The 23,860-nt window shown below is 42.6% G+C and overlaps 1 protein-coding gene across 1 annotated transcript in view; it reads left to right on the top strand.

Annotated features, from left to right (window-relative positions):
• LAMA4 (laminin subunit alpha 4) overlaps positions 1-23,860 on the top strand; it is a 73,963-nt gene that overhangs the window by 8,602 nt on the left and 41,501 nt on the right. Inside the window, exons 2-7 of the mRNA XM_035109109.3 lie at positions 11,297-11,398; positions 13,253-13,377; positions 15,972-16,052; positions 17,478-17,692; positions 20,853-20,948; positions 21,833-21,984. Coding sequence (XP_034965000.2) covers positions 11,297-11,398; positions 13,253-13,377; positions 15,972-16,052; positions 17,478-17,692; positions 20,853-20,948; positions 21,833-21,984 — 771 coding nt within the window. The remainder of the gene's footprint in view (positions 1-11,296; positions 11,399-13,252; positions 13,378-15,971; positions 16,053-17,477; positions 17,693-20,852; positions 20,949-21,832; positions 21,985-23,860) is intronic.

The raw sequence follows: 23,860 nt of genomic DNA, 5'->3' as shown, positions 1-23,860 counted from the left end.
AATTATATTAAATATGCCATTTATTGAATGTGCCTACCTGCCTTTTTACATTTTCCTCCTCTTATTTCACATCAAAGCTGCTCAACATCTAAGAAAATCGCATTTTTAATTAAATGCAAACCACCCAACTGTCATTTTCTATCTAGTGTGCCCGTGAATTGATATGAGGAAAAATAACCTGCAGTGCACAACATCTGAAGCCATGAGAGAAAAGGACATATATTTACACCTCATATTATTTTTTAGCAAGGAAAAGCCCCACCCCAATGCATATAACAGAAAGACAGGTTATCAACCCTGTCAAACCTTGTAGGGCGCATTGCTATGGATGGCCTTTTTTATGATAGCAAGCTTTGGAATTAAACAAATTATGAGGCCAGAAATCATTTATACCCTAGAAATCTTGCAAAGAGCAAGCATGCCCCCCCCCTTCGTAGGAAAGAATGCATTTTAAGTTAAGGCTTTGTCTATCTCACTGTATATGGAAAATATGAGTGTGCACTTTTATAGAGAATGCCTAACTGTGAAGTGTTTATACTGGAATCAACCCCATCTCTAAATCACTCTCTGTTGCTGAATGGTATTTTGTTTTGCATTTGAACTAGGAGAGGAGCAGCCATGTGGAAGCTTCAGCAACAGAAGAAAACTAGATTTTACCATAGCAATAGATGATCTGATTTAAAAGCTACCCCCACCCTATATATACACACAGAGAGAGACTTGTGCTTTTTCCTCAGCTGCTGTTCAGCTGCATTCAAGTGCTGTGACACACTTCATGATCAGGAAACAGACTTTGCTCGTTGTACAAATGATAAGCTCATGCTTAATTGATTTGAACAAAGGCAACCTTTTGCCCATTCCCAAGCAGGAAAATTTCCACTGCAGCTTTTATAGAATCCTTGTTGTCATGACCAGGCCTGGCACCCATAGTCAGCCAAGTTGGGCATAGGTTGAAGGCCCCGGGGGATCAGAAGGGCTCCTCACCAACCTGACCAAGGAATGTTGACTCTCACCATCCTTCTCACTGAGCCACAGCATGGCTCTTTTGTCATTGGTGTGCTGCTTTTGAATGGGAGCAAAACCTGTTTTCCTCTGTGGTTGCTGCCTGCCCCCTTAATATAACTAAAATGTTGGACACTGCATTTTGGATAAATTAAGATGGTAGGTAGCCACCACTGATGGGAGCCAATTTGGCTCACATTCAAAAGCTTTACTGCCCACTGTGCTAAAATGCCATCTGGGGTGCGGCAGCAGGGAGGGCGGTGAGCGGTGGCATTGTTACTGCTTTGGCAGCAGCAAAGAAAGTAGTATGGCCACATGCATACCCTCCAACATTTCTCCGATGAAAATAGGGACGTCCCATTCCATAATGATAATTTTAGTATTTACACCCCACACATCTTACTGGGTTGCCCCAGCCACTCTTGACAGCTTCCAACATACATAAAAACATAATAAAACATTAAACTTTTTAAACAAAAAAACAAAAAACAAAACACTATTCCCTATAAAGGATTGCCTTCAGACGGCTCGGGGGTCAGATAACTCCATACCCTCCAACATTTATCCAATAAAAATAAGGACATCTGATAGAAAAGTGGGACATTCCAGGATCAAATTAGAAACCAGGATGGCTTCTCTAAATCAGAGATGTAACTGGAAAATAGGGACAATTGGAGGGTCTGTACATGTGTGGATGTCGGAGTGTGATGGGCCCATTGGCAGCATTGTGCCTTAAGTTGGGCATCAGCTCTGCTTATGTGGATAGACTGAACATGTCAGGGAAGGAGCACAGTCAGGGCCGGCCCTACGGCAAGGCTGGGTGGCGCAGGGCGCCAGGCCGCCAGGGGGGTGCCGCGCTGCGGTGCCCGCCAGACAGCCGCGCTAAGAAACGGGGTGGGGGGGTGCCGGAGGGATCTTCGCACCACGGTGCCAGGGCGCCAGATATGCTTAAGACAGCCCTGAGCACGATTGTGGTGGCAGACCTTGCTCCTGTCCTTAACATGTTCACTAGTTCTTCTCAACAGAGCCTATGAACATAAAAGCTCTATGCACCATTGAGAATCCAGGTTTTCCTGGTTCCAAGATTATGCAAATGTGTTCATACAATTTATGTATAGGATATGTACAGAAAACCCAAAGAGCTACCTGTTTAGGTATTAGATGATTCATTATTAATTTTAATAATGGAGATTTGTTTGACTTATGTGAGTGTTTGGTTATTTCCGTTCTTCATCATAATTGTGATGAAGTTCATATAGAGTAGATCATATGGGCAGCATTCACCCAACCCCAAATGCTACCGCTTGCACAACAAGGCTTCCCTCCTCTCTTCTTCCTGAGCACCTTCACACCCCTTGGGGGATTGTGAGTACCCCCAGAACAGCACACAGGGTGAGGGCTTTTGTTCAGTCTCAGAAGCTGATAAGCTTGCACAGATGAAACGTTCAATAAAGTGTGGTGTTGATTTCCACCCTATGATTATTTGGAATGTCCTGAAGTTGTAAGAAATGCCTTTTGTATTCCAGTAAAATAGGTCTGATAAAGTAGATTAATAGGTTAATAACCATGAATGCCATTTCACTGGACAGGCTAAGAGTTTGCCTATCCAGTGATTCAGTATTCATGTTACTAATGAATATAATAATTATGATATGTACTAAACTATATGATACTATATGGTGTTTTATTTATTGTTTTTGACTATTATGGTTATATTTGAGCATGGTTTTAGCTATGGAAAGGTGACATACAAATAAAAGTATGTATGTATGTTTATTATATCAGTATTCCATAGCAGCATAAATTATGTGCATTATCATCGAACAAGTTCGCTCCTGTTAGACCATTAATTCTAAAATTACTTGCAAGAACCACTGGGTGTGTTTAATCATTCCAAATAGTGCACTGCACACTGCAGCTGTGAAACGGTAGTGATTTTCACCACCATCAATATACATATTGTGGGATTGTGTTTATTCAGAAAGTACCGGCTTATTTACATTTGAATTTTCAGAACTGAATCCAATGCAGTAAACTGGCTAGTGAGAAAAAGGGGGAAGGGTCTCTAGACAAAAGATATTAGGCACCGGCTGTTCATAATAATAATAAAACACTTTCCGAAGGAAAACTTAGGGCCTCTCTGATGATGAGCCAAGTAGTACAAACAATGTCATTGCGTCAGAAGCAATGAGGTTAGAAATGTGAAATGACATCCAAGCTCTTTTCATCAACAAGGAAAACATTCAATTTAGACAGGGCTGAAAGGTAACCTATAAATAACAACTGTGAATTGCCTGAAATAGAATGGTGAGAAAGTGAAGACTGGAGTTTAATGCCTCACCACCCTGAGCTGTGGGGCCTTCCTCCAACTAACAGACCATAACAACAAACAAGCTTCATCACTGCCATGGATGGTTTGGTTACAAGGCGTTGCTTTATGGGTCAGTTTTGGGGGCCTGTTCCTCTGCAGTAATTTCCCCATAACCACCTTTCTTTTTGTGCTCTTTAAAGTCAATGCGAGCATGATTCCTCATTGCAGAACTTATTCATTTACTTCAGTGGTTGTGTAAAGTATCTTGGGAGAAAAAGCATTTAACAAATTTCCATAGCCACAGCAGAAGTAAACCGGTTATTATTTAAAAGGCATGAGTGTCTTGTGCACATACGAAGAAAATTATGCTAGAAGAATACCATATAAGCAGGAATAATCATCAGTTCTCCTTTCTTGAATGGACTTGTGTATGACTAAAGTAGGCATGGCTCGAGATTATTTTTATTCCACAACTTTCAGTATTATATAGGACTTTTGTTCTTGATTATCTTTTCTTATTTTCTTTGGTTAATTGGGCTATGGCAGTGAGATAATGTAGCTTGTCTTGTAGTGCCCAAGGCAAACTACACAGGAACTGTACAGTGAGCACCAAATAAGGCAAACCCCCATTCATAAGAGCATAAGGGCCTTGGTGGATCAGGCCAATGGCCCATCTAGTCCTGCATCCTGGTCTCACAGTGGCCAACCGGATGCTTATGGGAAGCCCAGAGGCAGAACCTGAGCAAAATAGCACTCTCCCCACCTGTGACTGGTAAAACATAGGTAGCTGTCATGACCATGTCCTGTCCGCCATTGAGCAACATATATATCAAGACAATGTTAGAGTTAGATCAGGAATGTGAAACCAGCATATAATGGGTATACAGAATAAAATCTAGTTGTACATAAAAGGAAAAACTTGATAGAAACATCATTATGAAATGTAAAGTGTAATGGTTGGAGATGCTATTGTGAAAAAATGAAGGAATGCTTTGAAGACTGATGAACAAAATATAGAAGTGCTGGCAGATGTTCATCCAGATGTTTTGAGGAGAGCTCTGTGTCCTGGGGAAGAATGTATTTGATACAGATGGATCACCCCCCCTTAGGTTCCATGTATTTATGATAAAGAATGGGTTGCTGTACATAATATCAATGAGGAACGACCACTTTCAAAAACAAATAAGCAACAGCATGCAGAAAATAAGTAGTTAAAAGAAGTTAAGATCAGGCTGAGACTGTGCCTTCAGTTTGGCAGTCCCTGCCCTGTAGAACTTAACTGCCAGTTAAGGTTTGGCAGAAATCATTCCTCCCTTCTTTTAGACATCTCCTAAAAACTGTGTTACTCAGATGGGCCTTTGCAATGTGAATACCAACCAGTACAAATTGTTTACTAATCTTTTTGCTAATATTTTTATTTCTCCTCTTGTAATTTTTTAAGCAGTATACTGCCTGACTATATTGTTTTGAAAGTGCAGTCTATAAATATTTTTTATAAATTAATATGTGTAGGATGCATGAATGTGTGGTTAAAAAGAAAGAAAGAATAGAGGAGTAACCGAGGTCTTGAAATTTAAGCCACAAGATGAAGAAATATCAGAACAGTTGGGAGTAGTTATTATAGCTCTTGTTGTTTTGCAAACTGTTTCCCATCAATCTCCTGAAGAACTGAGTCTTTGTGTTTGTGTTTGCAAAACTGCACTTCTGGACTCAGTGTACTGGTTGGAATTTGAGACAGCTGCTGCTTTGGTCAAGATGTGATGGTATTTTGAAATGGTGCAGCATCCATGAGAATAACAAGAAAGGCACACAACACAAACAATTCATATCCTATAAGAGATGCTAAGAAGTCTCCATTATTTTCTTTTTTACAAATAGCGTTTGATGCTGTCCAGAGCATGAACTTTGTGGTTAGTTAGTCCTTTCTAAGCAATAGTATTGGGTCAATGCCAATCTCCAGGTTTACCACTCCCATCAGCCCACCACCCATTCCCACCCACCCCCCACCACCCTCTGTATATATATAGGGTCTGACACTTCTGTTTCTAGTGTATCTGAAGAAGTGTGCATGCACACGAAAGCTCATACCAAAATATAAACTTAGTTGGTCTTTAAGGTGCTACTGAAGGAATTTTTTTATTTTGGGTCAATGCGACACCAAGATAACTCTGGAACTTTCAGTTAATTTGGCACATTGAGAGCCAGTGTGGTGGTGTGGTTAAGAGTGGTAGACTCGTGATCTAGTGAACCAGGTTCGCATCTCCGCTTCTCCACATGCAGCTGCTCGGTGACCTTGGTCTAGTAGCCACACTTCTTTGAAGTCTCTCAGCCCAACTCACCTCACAGAGTGGTTGTTGTGGGGGAGGAAATCGAGAAACAGAACACCAGAAGCATCTTGAGGAAGAAGGTAGACAATGTATCAGGAAATGCTTTGCTCCCCACATTTTAGAACCCTGATTTTCCATGAATACAAAAAGCTCCCTGCTTCCACATGTTGAAAGGTAACACAAATTGAGCAGAGGGGATGCAGAGCAAGCATGCTCATCCCCACTGACTACTAACTGCAACAACTGAAGAGGCTTTAAGTTGTTATGTTATCTGGTTACCATTTAATTGCTGCTGGAATTGGGCTAGGGGGTGTGGGTGTAATTTAAGATTGTTAATTCCAGTATTGTTCACAGAATGGGATTTATTCCAGCCTCCAAATCTGGATATAATTAGTACATCCCTTGTACTGCGCACTCCACTGTCTCTCAAGACAGATGGATGCCAACAAAAATGTACTGAAGGTGCAACCTTCTTACATTTGCTGCTGTATTATTATCATTTTAAATATGATGTATCAATAAATTGTTGCTGGCACTGGGAGCTCCACAAGGGTGCTCCTCTGCTGCTTTAACATGAAGTGAACATAATGGGTGGGGAAAGCCTGAGCTGAGAATTGAATTTAGAACTGCCTGCACTGACCTTACGATGAAGTGAGCATTTTATCACTTATTATACAATGCAATGTAAGAGAGCCGATGTTCAAAATCTTTTTCACAGAACAAAAGGGGATTGGAGGAATTTTTTTCCCCTTTGCCTTTGGGAAGGAAATGTGCTTGGCTTATGATTTGTTTGAAAGAACCAAAAGAAAAAGTATCTTAATAAGCTAGTCATGTTACCATAAAAGTAGATACGCAGAGGGGAAAGCTTTTCTTTCCATTACACAGAGTCTTCCTTTCCCAACAAAATAGAAAGCAGCTGCTATGTCTTATTCCTTTGAATCCATTTAGTCATTTAGAGTTCTGAGCTTTTGACTCAAAATGGAGAGAATTTCTTCTGGGGCAGAATTAGAATATAGAAACTTTGTGGTGCATTCATATGGGGTCTTCCAATTATAGCAAAGGTTCCCTCTGTGAAGTGCTTGATCTCACCCCACCAACTGCGAGATGTTTGTGTGCATGTGGATAAGTATTGCATGCCATTGGCTCTATGGTGGTCATGTTCATTCTTCACCAATCTGGTGCTGTCCAGGTGCTGTTAAACTACGACTCCTGTCATCCCTGGCTATTGGTCATGCTGACTGGGCCTGGTGGGATTTGGAGTTGAACAAGATCTGGACATTGACTACCGCTGCACAAATGACTTATCTGAAAATGATATTTTGTTCCCTCCCATCGTTTTACCAAAAGGTAACTGAAGCATATACCCCGAGCCTGTTTTTCATTTTACTAAGCTATTTATTACATGGGTTAAATGCTTACAAAGAGCTCAGAGTAGCTTTCATAAGCTCCTTGGGCAGCTTCCCAAGCCAGATTTCATTAGTTTCAACAGTAGAACTGGATGAGATGCATTCTAATTTTTAAAAGCAATTTCTAACATCAATTTAATAGCATAAGAACATAAGGAAAGCCCTGTTGGATCAGGCAAAAGTCCCATCAAGTCCAGTATCCTGTTCTCACAGTGGCCAACCAGATGTTCATAGGAAGCAGGAGCTGTTGTACTGTAGTGGCAGTTCCCAGAAGCTGGTATTCAATGGAAATTAAATTACTAGAATTACAGAAGGTTCTATTGGGGTAACCACAGTCAGCCACCAGCAGGCATCTCTGTAATATAACATGATGTGCCATTTCAAGACCCCTGGCTCAGATGTATTCATCCCACAGGAAAAAATACTACCAAACCATGTGCTCATGGTGGTGATCTGCTTACCCTTTAGAAGGACCAAGGAATCTGTTTAAACTTTCTGCTGTGTGATCTGTCCTGAAGAGGAGGAGCATGCTGGCAGAATTTATAGGAAGGAGATGCAATTGATTTCATATGTGTTTCATACATTATTTCATATATTTTGCTAGAGACTGTAGCCCAAACAGAAAATATAGTTTATATAAAGTTAATGCAAAGTCACACCTTGCATAACAGAAGTCCTATGGATGCTGCTCTTCCAGGGCGGCCCTAGTAGGATTAGACTGGAGGCGAACATGTTAGAGCAAGTGATGGCAAGGCTATGTCCCATGCCAGCCCGTCCCACAGCTTTCTGCTATAGCTTCCATGGCCAACGACAAATTTTGCAGCTTGAACAACACTGCTTTTAAGCAGCATCTTTCGGGACTCTTCACTTTAGATCAAGAGGCTGAGACAGGGATCTGACGACAGGTTTATTTGACTTGAAGTGACACATATAATGTTTGCAGACATATATAATGGCTCAGTATCTCACCGTTGAACAAAATGTGCTTTTTATTGTCAGCTCGAGAATATCATCTATTTTAATGGCTAGTTCTGAGCACTATGTGATTTTATTGTGCATATCAACTCAGAAGTAATGCCACTGAACTGAATGGAACCATTCAAGCCCAGGATAAAACACAGTACTGCCAGAGCTCTCAGCCCTTCCTCTGGATGTGTGTTGGAACTTCTATAAGTTAGACCCACTTTTCATTTTGGGTGCAACAAGCGAAGGGTAAACAAAAACAGCACTACTGCAATCAGTTGATGTTGTAAGATAGTATGGTTGGGGTAGAACAGGCATCCCCAAACTGCGGCCCTCCAGATGTTTTGGCCTACAACTCCCATGATCCCTAGCTAACAGGACCAGTGGTGGGAATGGTGGGAATTGTAGTCCAAAACATCCGGAGGGTCAAAGTTTGGGGGTGCCTGGGGTAGAAGTTCAATTCACTTCACATTTAAAGGCAAACTTACCTTTCTGGGAGTATATATAATTTGCATATCTAGTAATTCTTTGGGACTGTGCTCATGATGCTTAAGTAGATCTGAACTACTTTTTTCCCCACAGTGCCCCAGAGTGATGCCAAATCACTTGCTGCAGCAGCAGCAAAAAAATTAAAAAATTAAATAAAGGCAAAAAAAACCATATGGAAGAAAGAAAGAACCTATGCTACTGCCACTTGTAATGGGGAATCTGATAGGACAGGGATAGTCAGTGTGGTGATGTCTAGATGATGTTGAACTTCAACTCCCATTAGCCCCAGCCAGCATAGCCAATGATCAGGGTGATGGGCATTACATTGGCTACCCCTCTGTTAGGCCATAAGGCACTTTAGTCCTTTGTCACACTTAGCCTTTCTTTTAAAAAAACCAAAAACTTTCCAGTTCACGCACATCCTGTTTTATGCTGAAGTTTGCTTTGTTTTTGCTTTCACCATGACACTTCCTTTTCTTTTTATATCATGTTTTGTTATCTCAACGCTGACAGCTTTATTCTATGCCATTAATACTGGCTAATGCAGGATAAAGAAGCTAAAAGGGAAGAGGAAGTAATATCACTTATTGTCTGATTTAGGCATAGCAAAATGCCTAAAGGAAGACAACAACCATTGCTTTGGCATTATGGGACTGCAGGTGTACTCTGTCTTCAAAAAATAAATAAATGCAGGTGTCAAAACAACTTAAAATATGTTTCTGGGATTAGTAAAACAACTGTTGAATAAACATGCTTTCTCATTTGTAGACTGGAAAAAGAATTCCCCCCCTGGGCTTGAACCGACCTCCAGAGCCAATAAGTGTTTTAATCCTAAAGAAACAATTGAAATATAGGCTTGATATTTCAGCCCACCAACTGTTTCCAAAGTTCAGATACAGGCCAGGGAATGGAGAGGTGGGTTAATTGTTGTCCATGTAATGAAGAAAGCCAAGGGCAGTTTGCCAGACTGATTCCTTTCCAGACCTGCATACACATACCAATCAGTTCTTTTATGCACCAAGGAACATTAAGTAACACAAATCATTCAGCCAGCCAGATGCTCTGATGCAGCCTCAGAGAAAGATAGCATTCTAGACCTGATATTCATAACTTAGTAAGCTTCAACAGAACTCTTCTGCTTTCATCCATTGCAAGGAAAGAGCCATGCTCCCTTGTGATCAGTAGACAACACAACAACATCAAGAGCAGGTCTGGGGAATAGACTATATAATTGCTCATCTTCTAACATTGTGTATGCCATCAAATGCCAACAGTGCCCTTCAGCTCTCTATATTGGACAAACAGGTCAAACCCTACACCAAAGGATAAATGGACATAAATCTGACATCAGGAATCAAGACAGAGGAACCAGTAGGAGAACACTTCAATCTCCCAGGACATTCTATACAAGATCTCAATGTAGCTGTCATATTACAAAAGAATTTCAGAAATAAGTTGCCGAATTGCAACTTATTACCAAACTTAAAACCATCAGAGACCTGGTCTGAATAGAGACATTGGATTCTTATCTCATTATAAAGCTATTTTTAGCCATCTCACCCCTTGCTTTTTCCTGTAAGACCAATTGCAGTCAACAGTTGTCAACAGGTTTACCACAACAGGTTTACATCAGCCAATCACCCATTCCCACCACCCTTCTCAGTACAGTAATACCCCTCCCTACCCTTTCAGTGTATCTGAAGAAGTGTGCATGCACACAAAAGCTCATACCAATGACAAACTTAGTTGGTCTCTAAGGTGCTACTGGAAGGAATTTTTTTATTTTGTTTAGGATAGATATGGATTGTGGTTCATGTTGTGTGTATACTGCTTCCCAAACCAGCAATGGGAGCGCACTGGATGCAGAGTAAACAGGAGTGTGTACACAGCCTAAGTCTACAATAACATCTGGAAGACCACATGCTCCTCATTCCTGATATATAGAGAGAGAGGAAGAGAGGTGATAATTTGTATTATCCTAAACAGCTCTATGCCTGTATTCATGGGTTTTATTGGTTATCACATAATGTCACCGCCCAATCCCTGAAGTCAGTTCTTCCCCTGGTATTTTCCTTCACAGCCTGCTAAACTGTAAACGTCACCTGAAAGCTATTATTAATGGATACAAATAGCCTACATTCATATTAGCTCTGCACCCCTGGCTTGTCACTTTCCATATCTTCTCCCATTGTATCCCTATTTACATGATACTGAACCTGAAAGCCTGTTAATCTTCTCACTAAGTGGTCACGGAAGTACAAAAATGTCTATTACCTGAAGCTTTGTTATCTGAAATGTCCAGTAATAAAGGTCTACTAGAGGCCTGACAGGTAAAATCCAGTGCACACCCTACCTCATTTCTTTCACTTGTAAACCTCCTCGCAAGTCTCTTCTTCTCTGCCCTTCCCTCAGCACCAGCTCAACCATCTGTTCCTCCATCCCCCATCTCTGCAGCTCAGTGGTAAGAGCATCTGCTTTGTGTTTAGAAGGTCCCAAGTCAATCCAGAGCATCTCCAAGTATCTGCTCCCTGGAACCTTGGAGTGCCACTGTCAGACAGTGTAGACAATACTAAGCTAGATGGACCAATGGTCTCATTCAATATAAAACAGCTTCCTGTGTTTTTATATTGTTGGCCTGCCTTGTAGTTCCTATAACCAAAGGGTTACAAAAATGCAAGGTGGTTTTGCAACAAAAACAACACACACACACACACACACAATTCCAAAACCCTTAACAACCTGTGTAAAACCTCAATCATGTATGCGTACTGAATGTTTTTCTTGTATTTGTGTTGCAGAGATGCCAGGAAGGGTTTTACCGAACTTACTCAGGAGACTGCAGCCCGTGTGAGTGCAACAACAATGCATACAAGTGCCTTGATGGATCTGGTGTTTGTCTGGTAAGTAGCCCTTTCTGGTTACTTGCAGCACAATCCTAACCATGTCTACTTAGAATTAAGACCTACTGAAAGCAGTGAGGCTTATTCCCCGGTAAGTGGATGCATATTTCGTCAAAAGTAATAATGAATGGTATCTGGACTGAAAAGGCAGATCATTAACAGTTCTTGATAAAACCTTGTTCTTGCTCTCTGCCTGAGGCTGAACAAATAGAGCTGGTGAAGTGACACAGGTGGGACTCTGGCCTCGTCCCTCCCCCTCTCCAATGCAGCAACCCACTGTGTTGGAATGCCAAGAGAGCAATAGAACGCTACCTCAGTGGCTGCTACTGATTGCACCTGAAGGAAGCAGGCTAGCTAGCTTAGGGGATATCAGGCCGGCATTCTCCAACACATTGTCACCTCTGCCCACTCTCCGGTATCTGGTGCCTGAGGCAGTTGCTTTGCTCTCCTTAATGTTGGGTTGACCCTGATTCTCGCAGACAATTGAGCTTTGCCGCAGGAGTTTTGTCACTGTACTGACTTTAGCAGCAATAGGTACAGGTGTCACACAGCTATTACCGTAGTTGGAAGGCTTGAACATGACACTCAGGGAACATTTGTGGCATGGACATGTATTACAGTAGCAAACACATAAAATTCTGCCCTGCGCTTTCAAATGACTAAAATGCAAAGTGATGTATAAAGTCTCTACAAACAGCAAATAAGTTCTTTTTTCAAAACAAAAAAAAACAAAAATACTAAAAGCTTTCACTAAAGGTAAAGGTAAAGGACTCCTGGATGGTTAAGCTCAGTCAAAGGTGACTATGGGATGTGGCGCTCATCTTGCTTTTCAGGCCAAGGGAGCCAGCATTGGTCCACAGACAGCTTTCTAGGTCATGTGGCCAGCATGACTAAACTGCTACTGGTGCACAGAGGATCAAGAGAAGTGCCAGAGCTCATGGAAACGCCATTTACCGTCCCACTGCAGCAGTACCTAATTATCTACTTGCACTGGGATGCTTTCAAACTGCTAGGTTGGCAGAAGCTGGGACAGAGCAACAGGAGCTCACCCCATGACACAGATTCAAACTGCATACCTTCCAATCCACAAGCCCAAGAGACTCAGTTGTTTAGACCACAGCGTCACCCACATTCCCTTATCACTAAACCATGTTGCTTTGTTGAAATTAGACAGTTTTTTAAAGATCATTTTCTTCTCTTTCATTTTCTGAAGGCTGCAACAATGTTATGCACCACTCTGTTAAGAATAATCAATATGCAAATTCTTAATAAAGTGACTAACACCAACCTTTCAATCACTGCTAACCTGCAGTTTTCACTGAGACTCCCTTTCAATCATTCTTTTACAAAGAAGGACCAGACTTCTCATACCAGTATGCATCCTCTTTTAAATGTAATAATAATTGTAGGTTCACCAGAATATACATCAGTGACCAGTCTTGACTGAGGAGGTATCAATTAAAAGGATCATTTATTTCGAGTATATCCAGCCACGGACAATTCTGAATACTAACAACTTCTTTTACTGTAGGAGATACAAAAGTTGTACAGAGTGAGCCAGAATTGCCTCTAGAAATATGCCTCCAGAGATAGCCTTGCTCTTGTAGGCTGCTTTGTCAAAAAATTCTCTGGCAGTTTAGCATTACTGTTCAAAAGATTTCCATTGGCACTGCGCTGCCAATTCCAAGCCCTTTCAGTTTACTCAGTCGATTCCTGGAAGGTTTTGGTAAAGGGCAGAAGGTCTTCTCATTCTGCTTGCCAAGGACGTTTATTTTAATGCTTTCTGCTAGGCATGAATTTGATGTTCCTTCTTTTGGTGTTCACATCCTCCTCCGTCTTTCTATTTAACTGCAGGATTGTCAAAGAAACACAACTGGAGACCACTGTGAACAATGTCCAGATGGCTACCTGGGAGATGTCACCAGAGGAGCACCCAGCTTCTGCCAACCTTGCCCTTGTCCCTTGCCACTGGTTGCCAAGTATGCTCAATTGCTTTATGTTATTGGTTCCAGCAGCTGTTCCCCGTGCTGCTAAGTCATTTTATGGCCAGATTCCATGAGACTTTCTAAGGGAAGTGAGAAATGACAAAAGAACAAGTAATTTTGACCTATTTGCTTTTACTGTCAGCTTGGGAAAATGCAATAGCTTTTCCTTTTTATTATTATTATTACTTCTCCAGTCACACCGGCAATTCCAGCTAGCACACAAAGAAGTACAATGCATTTGATTATCTCCAAATCCCATTTTCTTTTTAAACTTTGAACTATGTGATGGCTTGTACATTGGCATTGCTGATAGACAGGGGATCAGATGCACAGCTTTGACATGTCTAATCCCTCCAATTTGGACTGCTGTTCAAACACAACTGGTGGGCGCCATTTTGAGCCCCATTGAGATATGACATCAGCTGGTTCCCCATTTACCTCTTTAGTAGAATTTAGTAGATTCAGTCCTCACCCTCTCCAATGAAAGAGCTTGTGTAGAAGGGATGAGAAAGATCCCTGCATAAGTCATTGGACTACTGCTACCTATCAGAGTAGACAATTCTGTACCAGATGTTCTAGTGACCTAAAATAAAGCACCCCTTCTTATCATAGGTATACAGTATGTTACTTGCAGCAAATCTCCGTAATTAGAGCATGGGCATAGCATAATGTATGCATTCACCAAAAGAGGTGGAAGAAACATAAAGCTGTGTACTACATGAATGACAGAATCTATGTAGTCTCTGAATGGTTAATATGCACATCTGCTGGTGATTCTTGGCAATTCTATTGCTTTAATATATCCATATCCACTTATCACGGTTTCATATTAATGTGCAATATGGCTGGTTATGCAGATACTCTATAAAATTAGCCTTTCTATGCAATGGGAAGGCCTGTCCCTTACCTTCACACATTCACTACATTGTGTGTACCACCCATTGGGAATTTCCCTTAAAAAAAGGGAGAACTTGGCAGCTATGGAGCCTTGCCTCTGAATGCCAGCTGCTGGGAGTGTTGAGAGTGGTGGTGTTGTGCTCAGGTCCTTTTTCAGGCTTCCTGGTGAAAACAAGGATGCTAAACAAAATGGACCACTGGCCAGTAGGCTTGTTTTATGTCCCCCTGTTATCCCTTCCCAGAAAACGGTGGGTTTTCCGTTTTTTAGAAGGGATCTGTATGCTGAGCTACAGCTACTCCCAGCGCCGTCTTAAGCGCCCCTGCCGCCATGGTGCGCCGGATCTCTCCGGCGCCCTCCCGCCCCGTTTCCCAGCGCAGTGGGCAGGTGGGCGCCGCGCACAGCTGTGCAGCGGACCAGCCGGCCAGCGGGTGGGCGGAGCTCATGGCGCCCTCCTGGCGGGCCGGCGCCATGGTGCCCTGCGCCACCGGCGGTCTACGTAGAGCCGGCCCTGGCTACTCCACATGTTCTGTTTCATCATAGCTTAATGGCTTCTCTTCAAAACAAGAACTTTCTCAGATAGTAAGAAGTTTAGCAAAACACCCATTGCTGTCTGCCATTACAAGGGCTAGGATTTCAGACTTATTAAGAAGAATTATCTTGAACTTGTAATTAAAAAAGAGAGAGAGCCTAGTTCTCCGGTCAGTTAACTGGGTTTGTAAAGGGTTAAATTATTATTATTTATTTCCCTTTCTTCATCCCTTCATTTTATATGGCGAGGGAAATGGAAGCAGAATCAGATTTCATACCTTGAAAATTTGAGAGGAGATAGGGCTCGCTGTTCTGCTTGCAACAAAGGAACGAGCCCCATGAATAACATGCCAATGGGTTTACGAAGTCTGACAAATACTGTATCAAAAGCTCTAAGATGGCAGATTCATTATATACACAGTTGTTCTTGGGATTCATCTGTGTGGATTTTATTTCAATATTTTTGTCTGGCCAAATGATTTCCATCCATATCTGATATCCTGGGAACTTGTGGAAGAGTTCTCATTAAAAACAGCTATCATTTGTTTGGAACAACTGGATACCAGCTGCTCCAAACCCTTGCAAATGCGCTTAGGTTTTTTATTCGCTTGGAATTGTAAGACCATTTATTATTATTATTATTATTATTATTATTATTATTATTATTATTGCTTTTTGTAATGAAACCTCCTTTTAAAGGCTCAGGAATACTTTTGGCCTGTTACCGTGTCCCAAAGAGTAGTTTCTTAAGAAATTAACCCATACACGGGGAAAATATCTAAAGCTGTGTTGAGATGGTGTCATTGAAATGTTACAGAAGGCAGTGTATGAGTATTGTTTTTCACAAAAATTGCAAACTGAAAACCTCAAATCTCGCTGACGCTATAAATGTCTCCAAACAAGGCAAATAAATGCACTCATTTTAACCCTGGAGAATAATTTCGTAGAAAAGCAGATGAAAAAACTGAATGTAAGCCAGAATCCGTGATACTTTTTTTCTTTTGTAAGGGAAACAATACACAGACCACATTCTTTCCTTGCCCTCTGACGATTGACTGATCACAACAGTTCTTTATAAATAAATAGAAAAACCACCCCAAAATATTTTAGTAGATGGTGGCATAAACTATAATCTCTGGTGATGTTTTTTATGTATGCTTAGCTTTGCAGTTTCCTGTTACAGAAAAAATGGAGTGGTACGCTGTATTTGCAAAGAAAATTATGCAGGGCCAAACTGTGAAAGGTAAGTACGTTTTCAGGTGCAAATGTTAAGGAGTGTGAACCTTTGTGTCATTTATCTTGACAATATACATTTGGTTTTTACAGATACAGATTTTATATTCCCTCCTTGCTTTAAATGGGCAAAGAAGGTCTTTCTGCTGTCAGTGACAGTGACAGACCTGCTTGGATTGGGAATGATGAAAGCTTGCTGTCATCTGAAGGTTATTCTGAGAACTTGTCAGTTCTGGAAAAACAGTGCTTCATTTAGCAAGAAACTCCCCACAACTCATGCAGCTACCCAAATTATCCAGAAATATGAATGAATATGGGAGTACAAACTAGGATCTTGGGAATTCTCTTTCCTCCAGGGTTTAAAATTCTTCTTTGGTTTAAATTTTGAATCAAAGAACACATCAAAATACTGTATCATGACCCAGCATTGGGTTATGCAGAATTCCTGTTGTGGAAGGGCCCAGTACCTTAAGGCGTACAGACTCACCCTCTCTAGAGGTCCCAGTTTGTAGTCCTTTGGCTCAAGGGTCCCCATGTTGACAGGTTCAAGACACACCAGCTCAGCGCAAGGCATTATATTGGGTCAGTATCTATCCCCTCTTCACTGCCTGCACAGCCACATGGTAGGCACAATCATGTGCACTAACCAGTGTTTATTCAACTTCAGAGCATAGGTGCCAACTCCCAGATTGAAAAATCCGGGATCGGTACCAGAAGTCGCGCTGCGGCCATTTTGGAACTGGGCAGAGCAGCACCAGAAGTCGCTTCTACACATGCTCTGCCCATTTCCAAAATGGCCACAGCGCCAGAAATCGCTTCTGCGCATGTCCAGAGACTCCAGACATGTGCAGAAGGAGCCTCCCCGGGCCGGTAAGAATCCGGGGGACTTACCGGGGGGGGGGTTAATCTGGGCTGCCAGTGGGAAACGGCTGAAAAACGGGGGTTTCCCGGGGAATACGGGAGACTTGGCAGCTATGCTTCAGAGTGAGATTTGTGCCACTTGCACTCTAATCTTTGTTAATCCGTCTTGCTTCATAGTCCATAGCTCCCCAGATTACCAACGAGCCCATTGGGCTCGACAATGGCAAAGAGGCAATTGTGTCTACTGTCCATCTCATCTTGCCATTCCACAGTAAGATGGTCTGCTTTTTCTACTGGAAAAAACCTGAACATTCAGGAACCTATCAGGTCCCATCAGTCTCCAAGGGTGGACCATCTGGACAGGTCCAGAATCCCTGCAGGGCAGAATGGCCACCAATCCAAAGTTTACCAGATCGTGATAAGACCATGACAATTGGGTGCACAGCACTTCCTTATCTTCAGACTACCCCTCACCTTACAATGTTTTTGTTGACTTGGCCACAAAGAATGCCCCCAAGCAAAAGGGTTAACAAGACATTGCATTAATCATTGCTGAATTTGTGTTTCCTTCCAGGTGTGCTCCAGGTTACTATGGAAATCCCTTGGTGATTGGCAGTTCCTGTAAAAAATGTGACTGCAGTGGCAATTCAGATCCTAACCTTATATTTGAGGATTGTGATGAAGTGACAGGCCAGTGTCGCAACTGCATGCGCAACACTACGGGGTTCAACTGTGAACTATGTGCTCCTGGTTATTATGGGGATGCCAGGAATGCTAAAATATGCACAGGTATTTGCTATGTTCATATTAAGCCCATTCATTGGTTTGGGGCCAGAGATCTTTCTATTGTTGCCAGTCTGCTTTTTGCGGGTTTATAGAAAGGAAGTTGGCTAACGCTGCTGTGACTGAATGGAAAATTATTCTCCTCAATCTCTTGGCAGCTTTCAATACTGTCAGCTATGGTATCCTTCCAGAATGGCTGTCTGAGGTTCTGTTAACAGAGGGTTCCTCAGACTGAATGGATGGAGTGCAACCTGTTCTGGATGGATTTGCACCATGGCATTCCCCGAAGAAGCAGGTGCACAGCTGGCGAGTGGTTCTGGATCCCTTACTGCCCTTGGAGGCGCCTCTCTGTTGCAGAGTGCCTTCTGTCACTTGTGGATGGTAGCCGAGTCGTGACTCTTATCTGGATGAGGATAGCCTTGCTGCAGTTACACATTGGTAACTTATAGGTTAGATTGCTGTAATGCAGTATATGTGGGGCTGCCTCTGAAGATGGCTCGCATGGCTGCTCATTGCCTGGGAATGCTCTCCCCAAGGAGGCTTGCCTGGCTCCAACATTGGTTTAATTTTAGGCCTGTTCTTAGTGTTCACCTTTTAGCTGGATGAGAAAGGATATTGTTATTGATTCTTGGTCCATGTACATTTTAGTATGGCTTTATTGCTTTTGTCCATTTAATTGTGTATTTATCTTGTATGTCACTTTGAGAATTTTTTAATGGATATGTTTAATTAATACTACTGCTATTACTACAGTCGTACCTTGGAAGCTGAACAAAATCCATTCCGGAAGTCCGTTCAACTTCCAAAATGTTCGGAAACCAAAGTGCGGCTTCTGATTGGCTGCAGGAAGCTCCTGCAGCCAATTGTAAGCCACGGAAGCCCCGTCAGACGTTTGGCTTCCAAAAAAGTTTCCGAAAACCAGGACACTCACTTCCGGGTTTTGATCATCCGGGAGCCGAAACGTACGAGTACCAAGGTGTTCAACAACCAAGGTACAACTGTACTACTAGTAATAACAATGTCATTATTTATGCCTTTTTAAGATCCAAGCAAAACTTGCCTATGGTTAAAGAGGGGGCAAGATAGACTGGGGCAGCAGTCTAGTGATTTAGCCCTCCCAGCCCAAGCTGTTTGCAGGGTTTTGGTGTTGTTGTTTTTTAATAATAAAAAAGCACTTACTAGGTCTAATGACTTACTAGGTCTAATGACCCATCTAGGCTGGCCCTAACAATGCCTTTGGAAAACTGAAAAGAATGGCACAGAGGAAACATCTTCCCATGTTATTTACTCCCATATTTAATACATAGAGACCTGTAGCCCTGGATGTTTCATTTTGGTGTTGTGGCTAATAACCAGTGAAATACCAATCACTGCTTTGGAGCCAGTTTCAGGTAGAGGCTTCTTTTCCCTTTTTGCCACATTAGCTGTCCCACTTTTTGTGTCATTGCAACTAAGGCAGACTAATATGCTCACATTGCTAACCATAAAAGGCTCCTGTCTGCTTTTCAGTGTTTCATTAGCCATGCAATGTATACATTACATGTCTTTAAAACAAACTACCCCTGGGAACAAAGCTAATTTTAGAAGCCATAATAAGATGAAATGGCCAGAAGGTTTTAACGTACTCTGAAAATGCAAACTTTAGAAGAGCACAGAATTTCTAAGTGGTAGGTGATATACTGTGGTTCTTAATCTCTGCAGTAATAAATAACAATTCAACCAGTGAGAGATTTAGAAGGACTATTATTTTACTTCAGTCATGTATAGCAGTAATATGTGGAATTGTAACAGAAAACATACAGAGATCTGCCTCCACCTTCTCTGTCTTAGTTCAATAGGACTGTGCTTTATCATTTTATCACTCAAATGTGATAAAGAAATGCTATATGTTATATATTGTTATATTGTTATTACACTGCAAAACACCTTTGGAATTCTGGCTTTAATTTTATTCCTCATAAGTGATGTATTTAATGTTACTTAGTTACTTTGAATAGAAATTATTCAGCTACTGCCTGTAGCAGTTTGATTTTTTTAACATTTAAGTTTTTTATGAGCAAACGAAAGCACGTCAGTTTGGCAGAGATCAAAATATCACATGGGGGCAGTAGCTTTGGGTGAGAGGCTAAGAACCGGAAAGAGCTCCCAGGAAAGAAGACAGAGAGCAGGGCCGTCTTAAGCCTATCCGGCGCCATGGTTCAGAGATCCCTCCGGCGCCCCACCCCCCCTTTCCCAGCCAGAAAACCTCCAAGGCGCCGCTCCCCCCCCCAACACCACCATGCCGTGGCTTCTGCTTTTCGCCCGCCGCGAGCAGAACCGGCAACGGTGATGCCGGACTCGCACTCCGCCAGCCAGGGCCAGGCACAACAGGCCACCGGAGGGGGCAGCCTGACGGGCAGGGGACGCTGCCAGCTGTGATCCGCCTCCTCGGCCAAAGCGGCTGTGTGGCACTGCCGTCCGGGCAACCCTGGCTGCAGCACCAACAGGAGGCTCACGGCCAGCTTCCCTGCAACGGTGCCTGCAGCCCAAGAAGAGGCGGGCGAGGGTGGCGCTGCCGGCGGCGCTTGAGTGCTGCTCCTCCAGCAGGGAGGAGGCTCCGGGCACAGCACGGCATGGCAGAGGCGCCCTCCAAAGTGCCCCCAGAACTTGGCGCCTTGCGCCAGTAACCTCTATAGCTAAGACACCCCTGACAGAGAGGCTAAGAGGCAGGAGTTTCAGAGACAAGGTGGCTGAAGGAACTGTGTAGAGCCGTGGTTCCCAACGTGGGACACACACCCCACAGGAGGGCAATTTGATTTTTAAGTGGGGCAATTCGAGAATGAGTTAGACTAAGTTAGTGGTCTTTCAGGCTTCCTCCATGTGAATAGGAGTTCACTTTTTGAATACAGTAATAATAATTATATCTCACAGGGGGTGGGCATCAGGATTTTGGAGATGCTTAGGTGGGGCATGGCCAAAAAAAGGTTGGGAACCATTGGTGTAGACCTATGAAAAGACTGAGAAAGGGGACTCCATGTGAATGGTAGATGAAGGCAATGTAAATTCAAGGAAAGGATCAGAAGAGGTGGGGAACCAGATGGGGCTAAGAAGAGAAGTTAAGCATTTGGTTGTAGGTTTCCAGTTTTAAACAATTACTATAAAAAATTTTCTCTCTCTCCTTTCCTAGCATGCAATTGCAGAGGAGGACCTTGTGACCGTCGAACAGGGCAATGCCTAGCAGAACCTCCAATGTCTCCTCCAGTCACAGATTGCCCAGTAATCAGTAAGAATAGCAATTATATGAAACATTGGCAGCACTGTCAATGTCCTCTGGTTTCCCCCTTTCCAAAGCATCTTTATCTCGTAGGACATACATGTTCTCCACATGTCCTGTTGGACAGGAGATACCAAGCTCCTGGAGGGAGGCACAGATTTGGATGCAGCAGTCCCTGCACTGAATTCCATGGATCAGAGGCAGCAGCAGCTGCCCCAACCCCACTGTACCCCTTCGCCATGTTTGGTATCTTCTGTTTGGTCATATCAACAAGGCTACACCTTAATATCTATGAGGCCAGTGATGTCAGAGCAAAATACTATTGCTTAGGCTACAGCAGGGAATAGTCTATCTAAGCATCACCGAAGCCAAATAAAAAAATAGGCACAGGGTTTAATTTGAGCTCTAACCCAGAACCTATCATTATTTCAGTGCCAGGGTTCAGCCTTGGAACACATGTGTGCAGTAATGAAGCAGAGTTTGCATTTGTGTGTGTGTAGTTCACTTTTTAATAATGCCCACCCCTAATATTTTTCTCTTCTTTCCTGGTATAGTGGACAGTCTTTATATTATGCTATATCTTTATATTTATTTGGATAGAGTTGTGAGAACGTGTCAGATTACAATGGGTACTGCCTTTCTAAATGCAAAACAATATTGCTATATGGGATTACAAGTTAGGAGATCTTGACAACATAATGAATTAGTTATCCTTATTTGTAGCTTTTCTCTCATCCTCTTGGCACTGTCTTTTTAATTTCAATTTTATCTTCATAACTGGGAAAGCTAATAGAAACTTCCTTTTTCCAAGAGAAATCAGTGGATTTCAAGATTCCAGAGCAGGAATGTATTCCCCATTCAACTGCCCATATTTCATTTCATTTCATTGCCAGGCTGTGACAAATGCATTTGGGATTTGACTGATGATATCAGCTTGGCGGTTCGGTCCATTGATGAAAGCAAAGCAACCCTGCAGAGCATCTCCACTGGGGTTGCTGTTCACAGACACTTGAATGATCTCAACTCCACTACTTATGTGCTGAAGGTACATTATTTGGTTGTGTCTCTGCTTTTCCTTCGGCATTAATATGCTGCAGAAAGGTCAGAGTCAAAGTAGATGTGGTGCAATTAAAAACAGCGATAGAGGGACGCCTCAAATCAAGACTGAGGAAGGAAGTTAATCCTTCCACTTGCTGGCATGTTCCTATTTTAAATTGCCATTCCCTGAAGCTATGGCTGCTCTGTCTAGGGACAGGGGTGCAGGGACAGACCCTCCAAGTGTACCTATGCTCCAGGGACAGTCCAGATTTTCAGGTGTCCCAGTTTCTTATTTGACCCCAGAATGTCCTGCTTTTCCTTAGGATGTCCCTATTTCCATCAGAAAAATGTTGGAGGGTATGGACATGGGACCCCTGAGCCATCTGAAGGCAGCCTTGTGTGGGGAAGTTTTTTAATGTTTTATTATGTTTATATAATGAGGGTAAAAGTAAGGGAAATACAACGTATGCCCGCTTGGAGTGCCCTCTTGGGGGAAATGTGGGATAAAATGTCAATATAGAGCAGCATAGGATGCTGTAGTACTCTGTGCAAAAAGAAAGAAGACAAGGAGTTAATGAATTGGAACTAAGAACATAGGAGCCAACAGGATCAGGCCAACGGCCCATCTCGTCCAGCTTGCTTTTCTCACAGTGGCCAAACAGTTGCCTGTGGGAGACATGCAAGCAGCCCCTGAGCACAACAGCAGTTTCCCCACCTGTGTTTTTCAGTGACTGGTATTTGGAAGCATTACCTGCTGCAGTACCTATGAGGAAAAAAGTAGAACAAGTGGCGGGGCTGTAAATGAGAGAGGGGAATTACCTCCCTTAGATATATAAAAGAGGTTCATAAGCAAAATGGTAGGTGCGTGTGGAGGTTGGGTCTCGCCACATCCTTCTCACTCTAGCACTCAGTGTTCCCTTAATTGACAGCCAAACCATGCATATCTGTGGGCCTTGACCAATGCCCTATTGCCTTTTGGTACTTTCCAGAGCCATTTTCCATCACAGCAGGAAGACCGTTGTTTTCCCTCACATCTAAGAACAGAAAAAGGGGCAGTGGACCTAAAGTATAACAAACTATACCATTTAGTGATCAATTTTTTAAAAATCCTGTAACCCAGTGGTAAGAACAGCAAGTTCAAATTCATGCTTAAATTTGGGGGTTGTGTTCTGTTTGTGTGTTGCTCCCCACAGCAGAGAAGAGCAGTGCACACGCAAAAGGTAGCAGCGCGTTGAACTTTAGTAACTCTGTACCCGTGCTCCTATACCCCATAACAACAAAAAGCGTCAGGCCCCCTGGCCACTTTGCACTGGGATGGTATGCAGAGTGGCATGTATGGTATGAAAAGAACAAACAAGTCCAGACCAGGAATGTGAATCCTCCCTTAGACAATAGGACAAATTCCCTGGGAATCTGTGCAATTGTCCTCAGTGGACATTTTTAATAAAGCACTAAACAAACATCTGTCGGTGACGATTTAGAGCTAGTAACTCCAGCCTCACTGCAGTAGGTCAGCCTAGCTGCCATTCACTGTGATTCTATGACATTCACTAAGTACTTCATCAGCATGTTATTTTGATGATGCTCATTAAAAAAAGATTGAAGATTGGGGATTATTAAAGCAGGCTCCACTTGGGCTTGAGTAGATTGGTCTAAAATTGTGGGGGGTCATCTTATTTATATGGGCATGGTCTTCTGAATTACGGAGGCAGAGCAACAACTCATCCAATTTGTCTGTTATCTCTGTTCGTTCAGATTTTGGCAGGTGGGCAGAGGATAGAAGTAAATCATGCTCTATGGAGTTCTCCAAATGAGTAGCCTTCGTCAGTGACAGAAGGGGGGGCATCGATCCAGCTGATTAGGTCTGCAACCAGGGGAGTTGG

The sequence above is a fragment of the Zootoca vivipara genome, chromosome 3 (assembly GCF_965207765.1).
Source record: "Zootoca vivipara chromosome 3, rZooViv2.hap1.1, whole genome shotgun sequence".
Lineage (NCBI taxonomy): Eukaryota > Metazoa > Chordata > Lepidosauria > Squamata > Lacertidae > Zootoca > Zootoca vivipara.
This window is presented reverse-complemented; position numbering and strand designations above follow the sequence as displayed.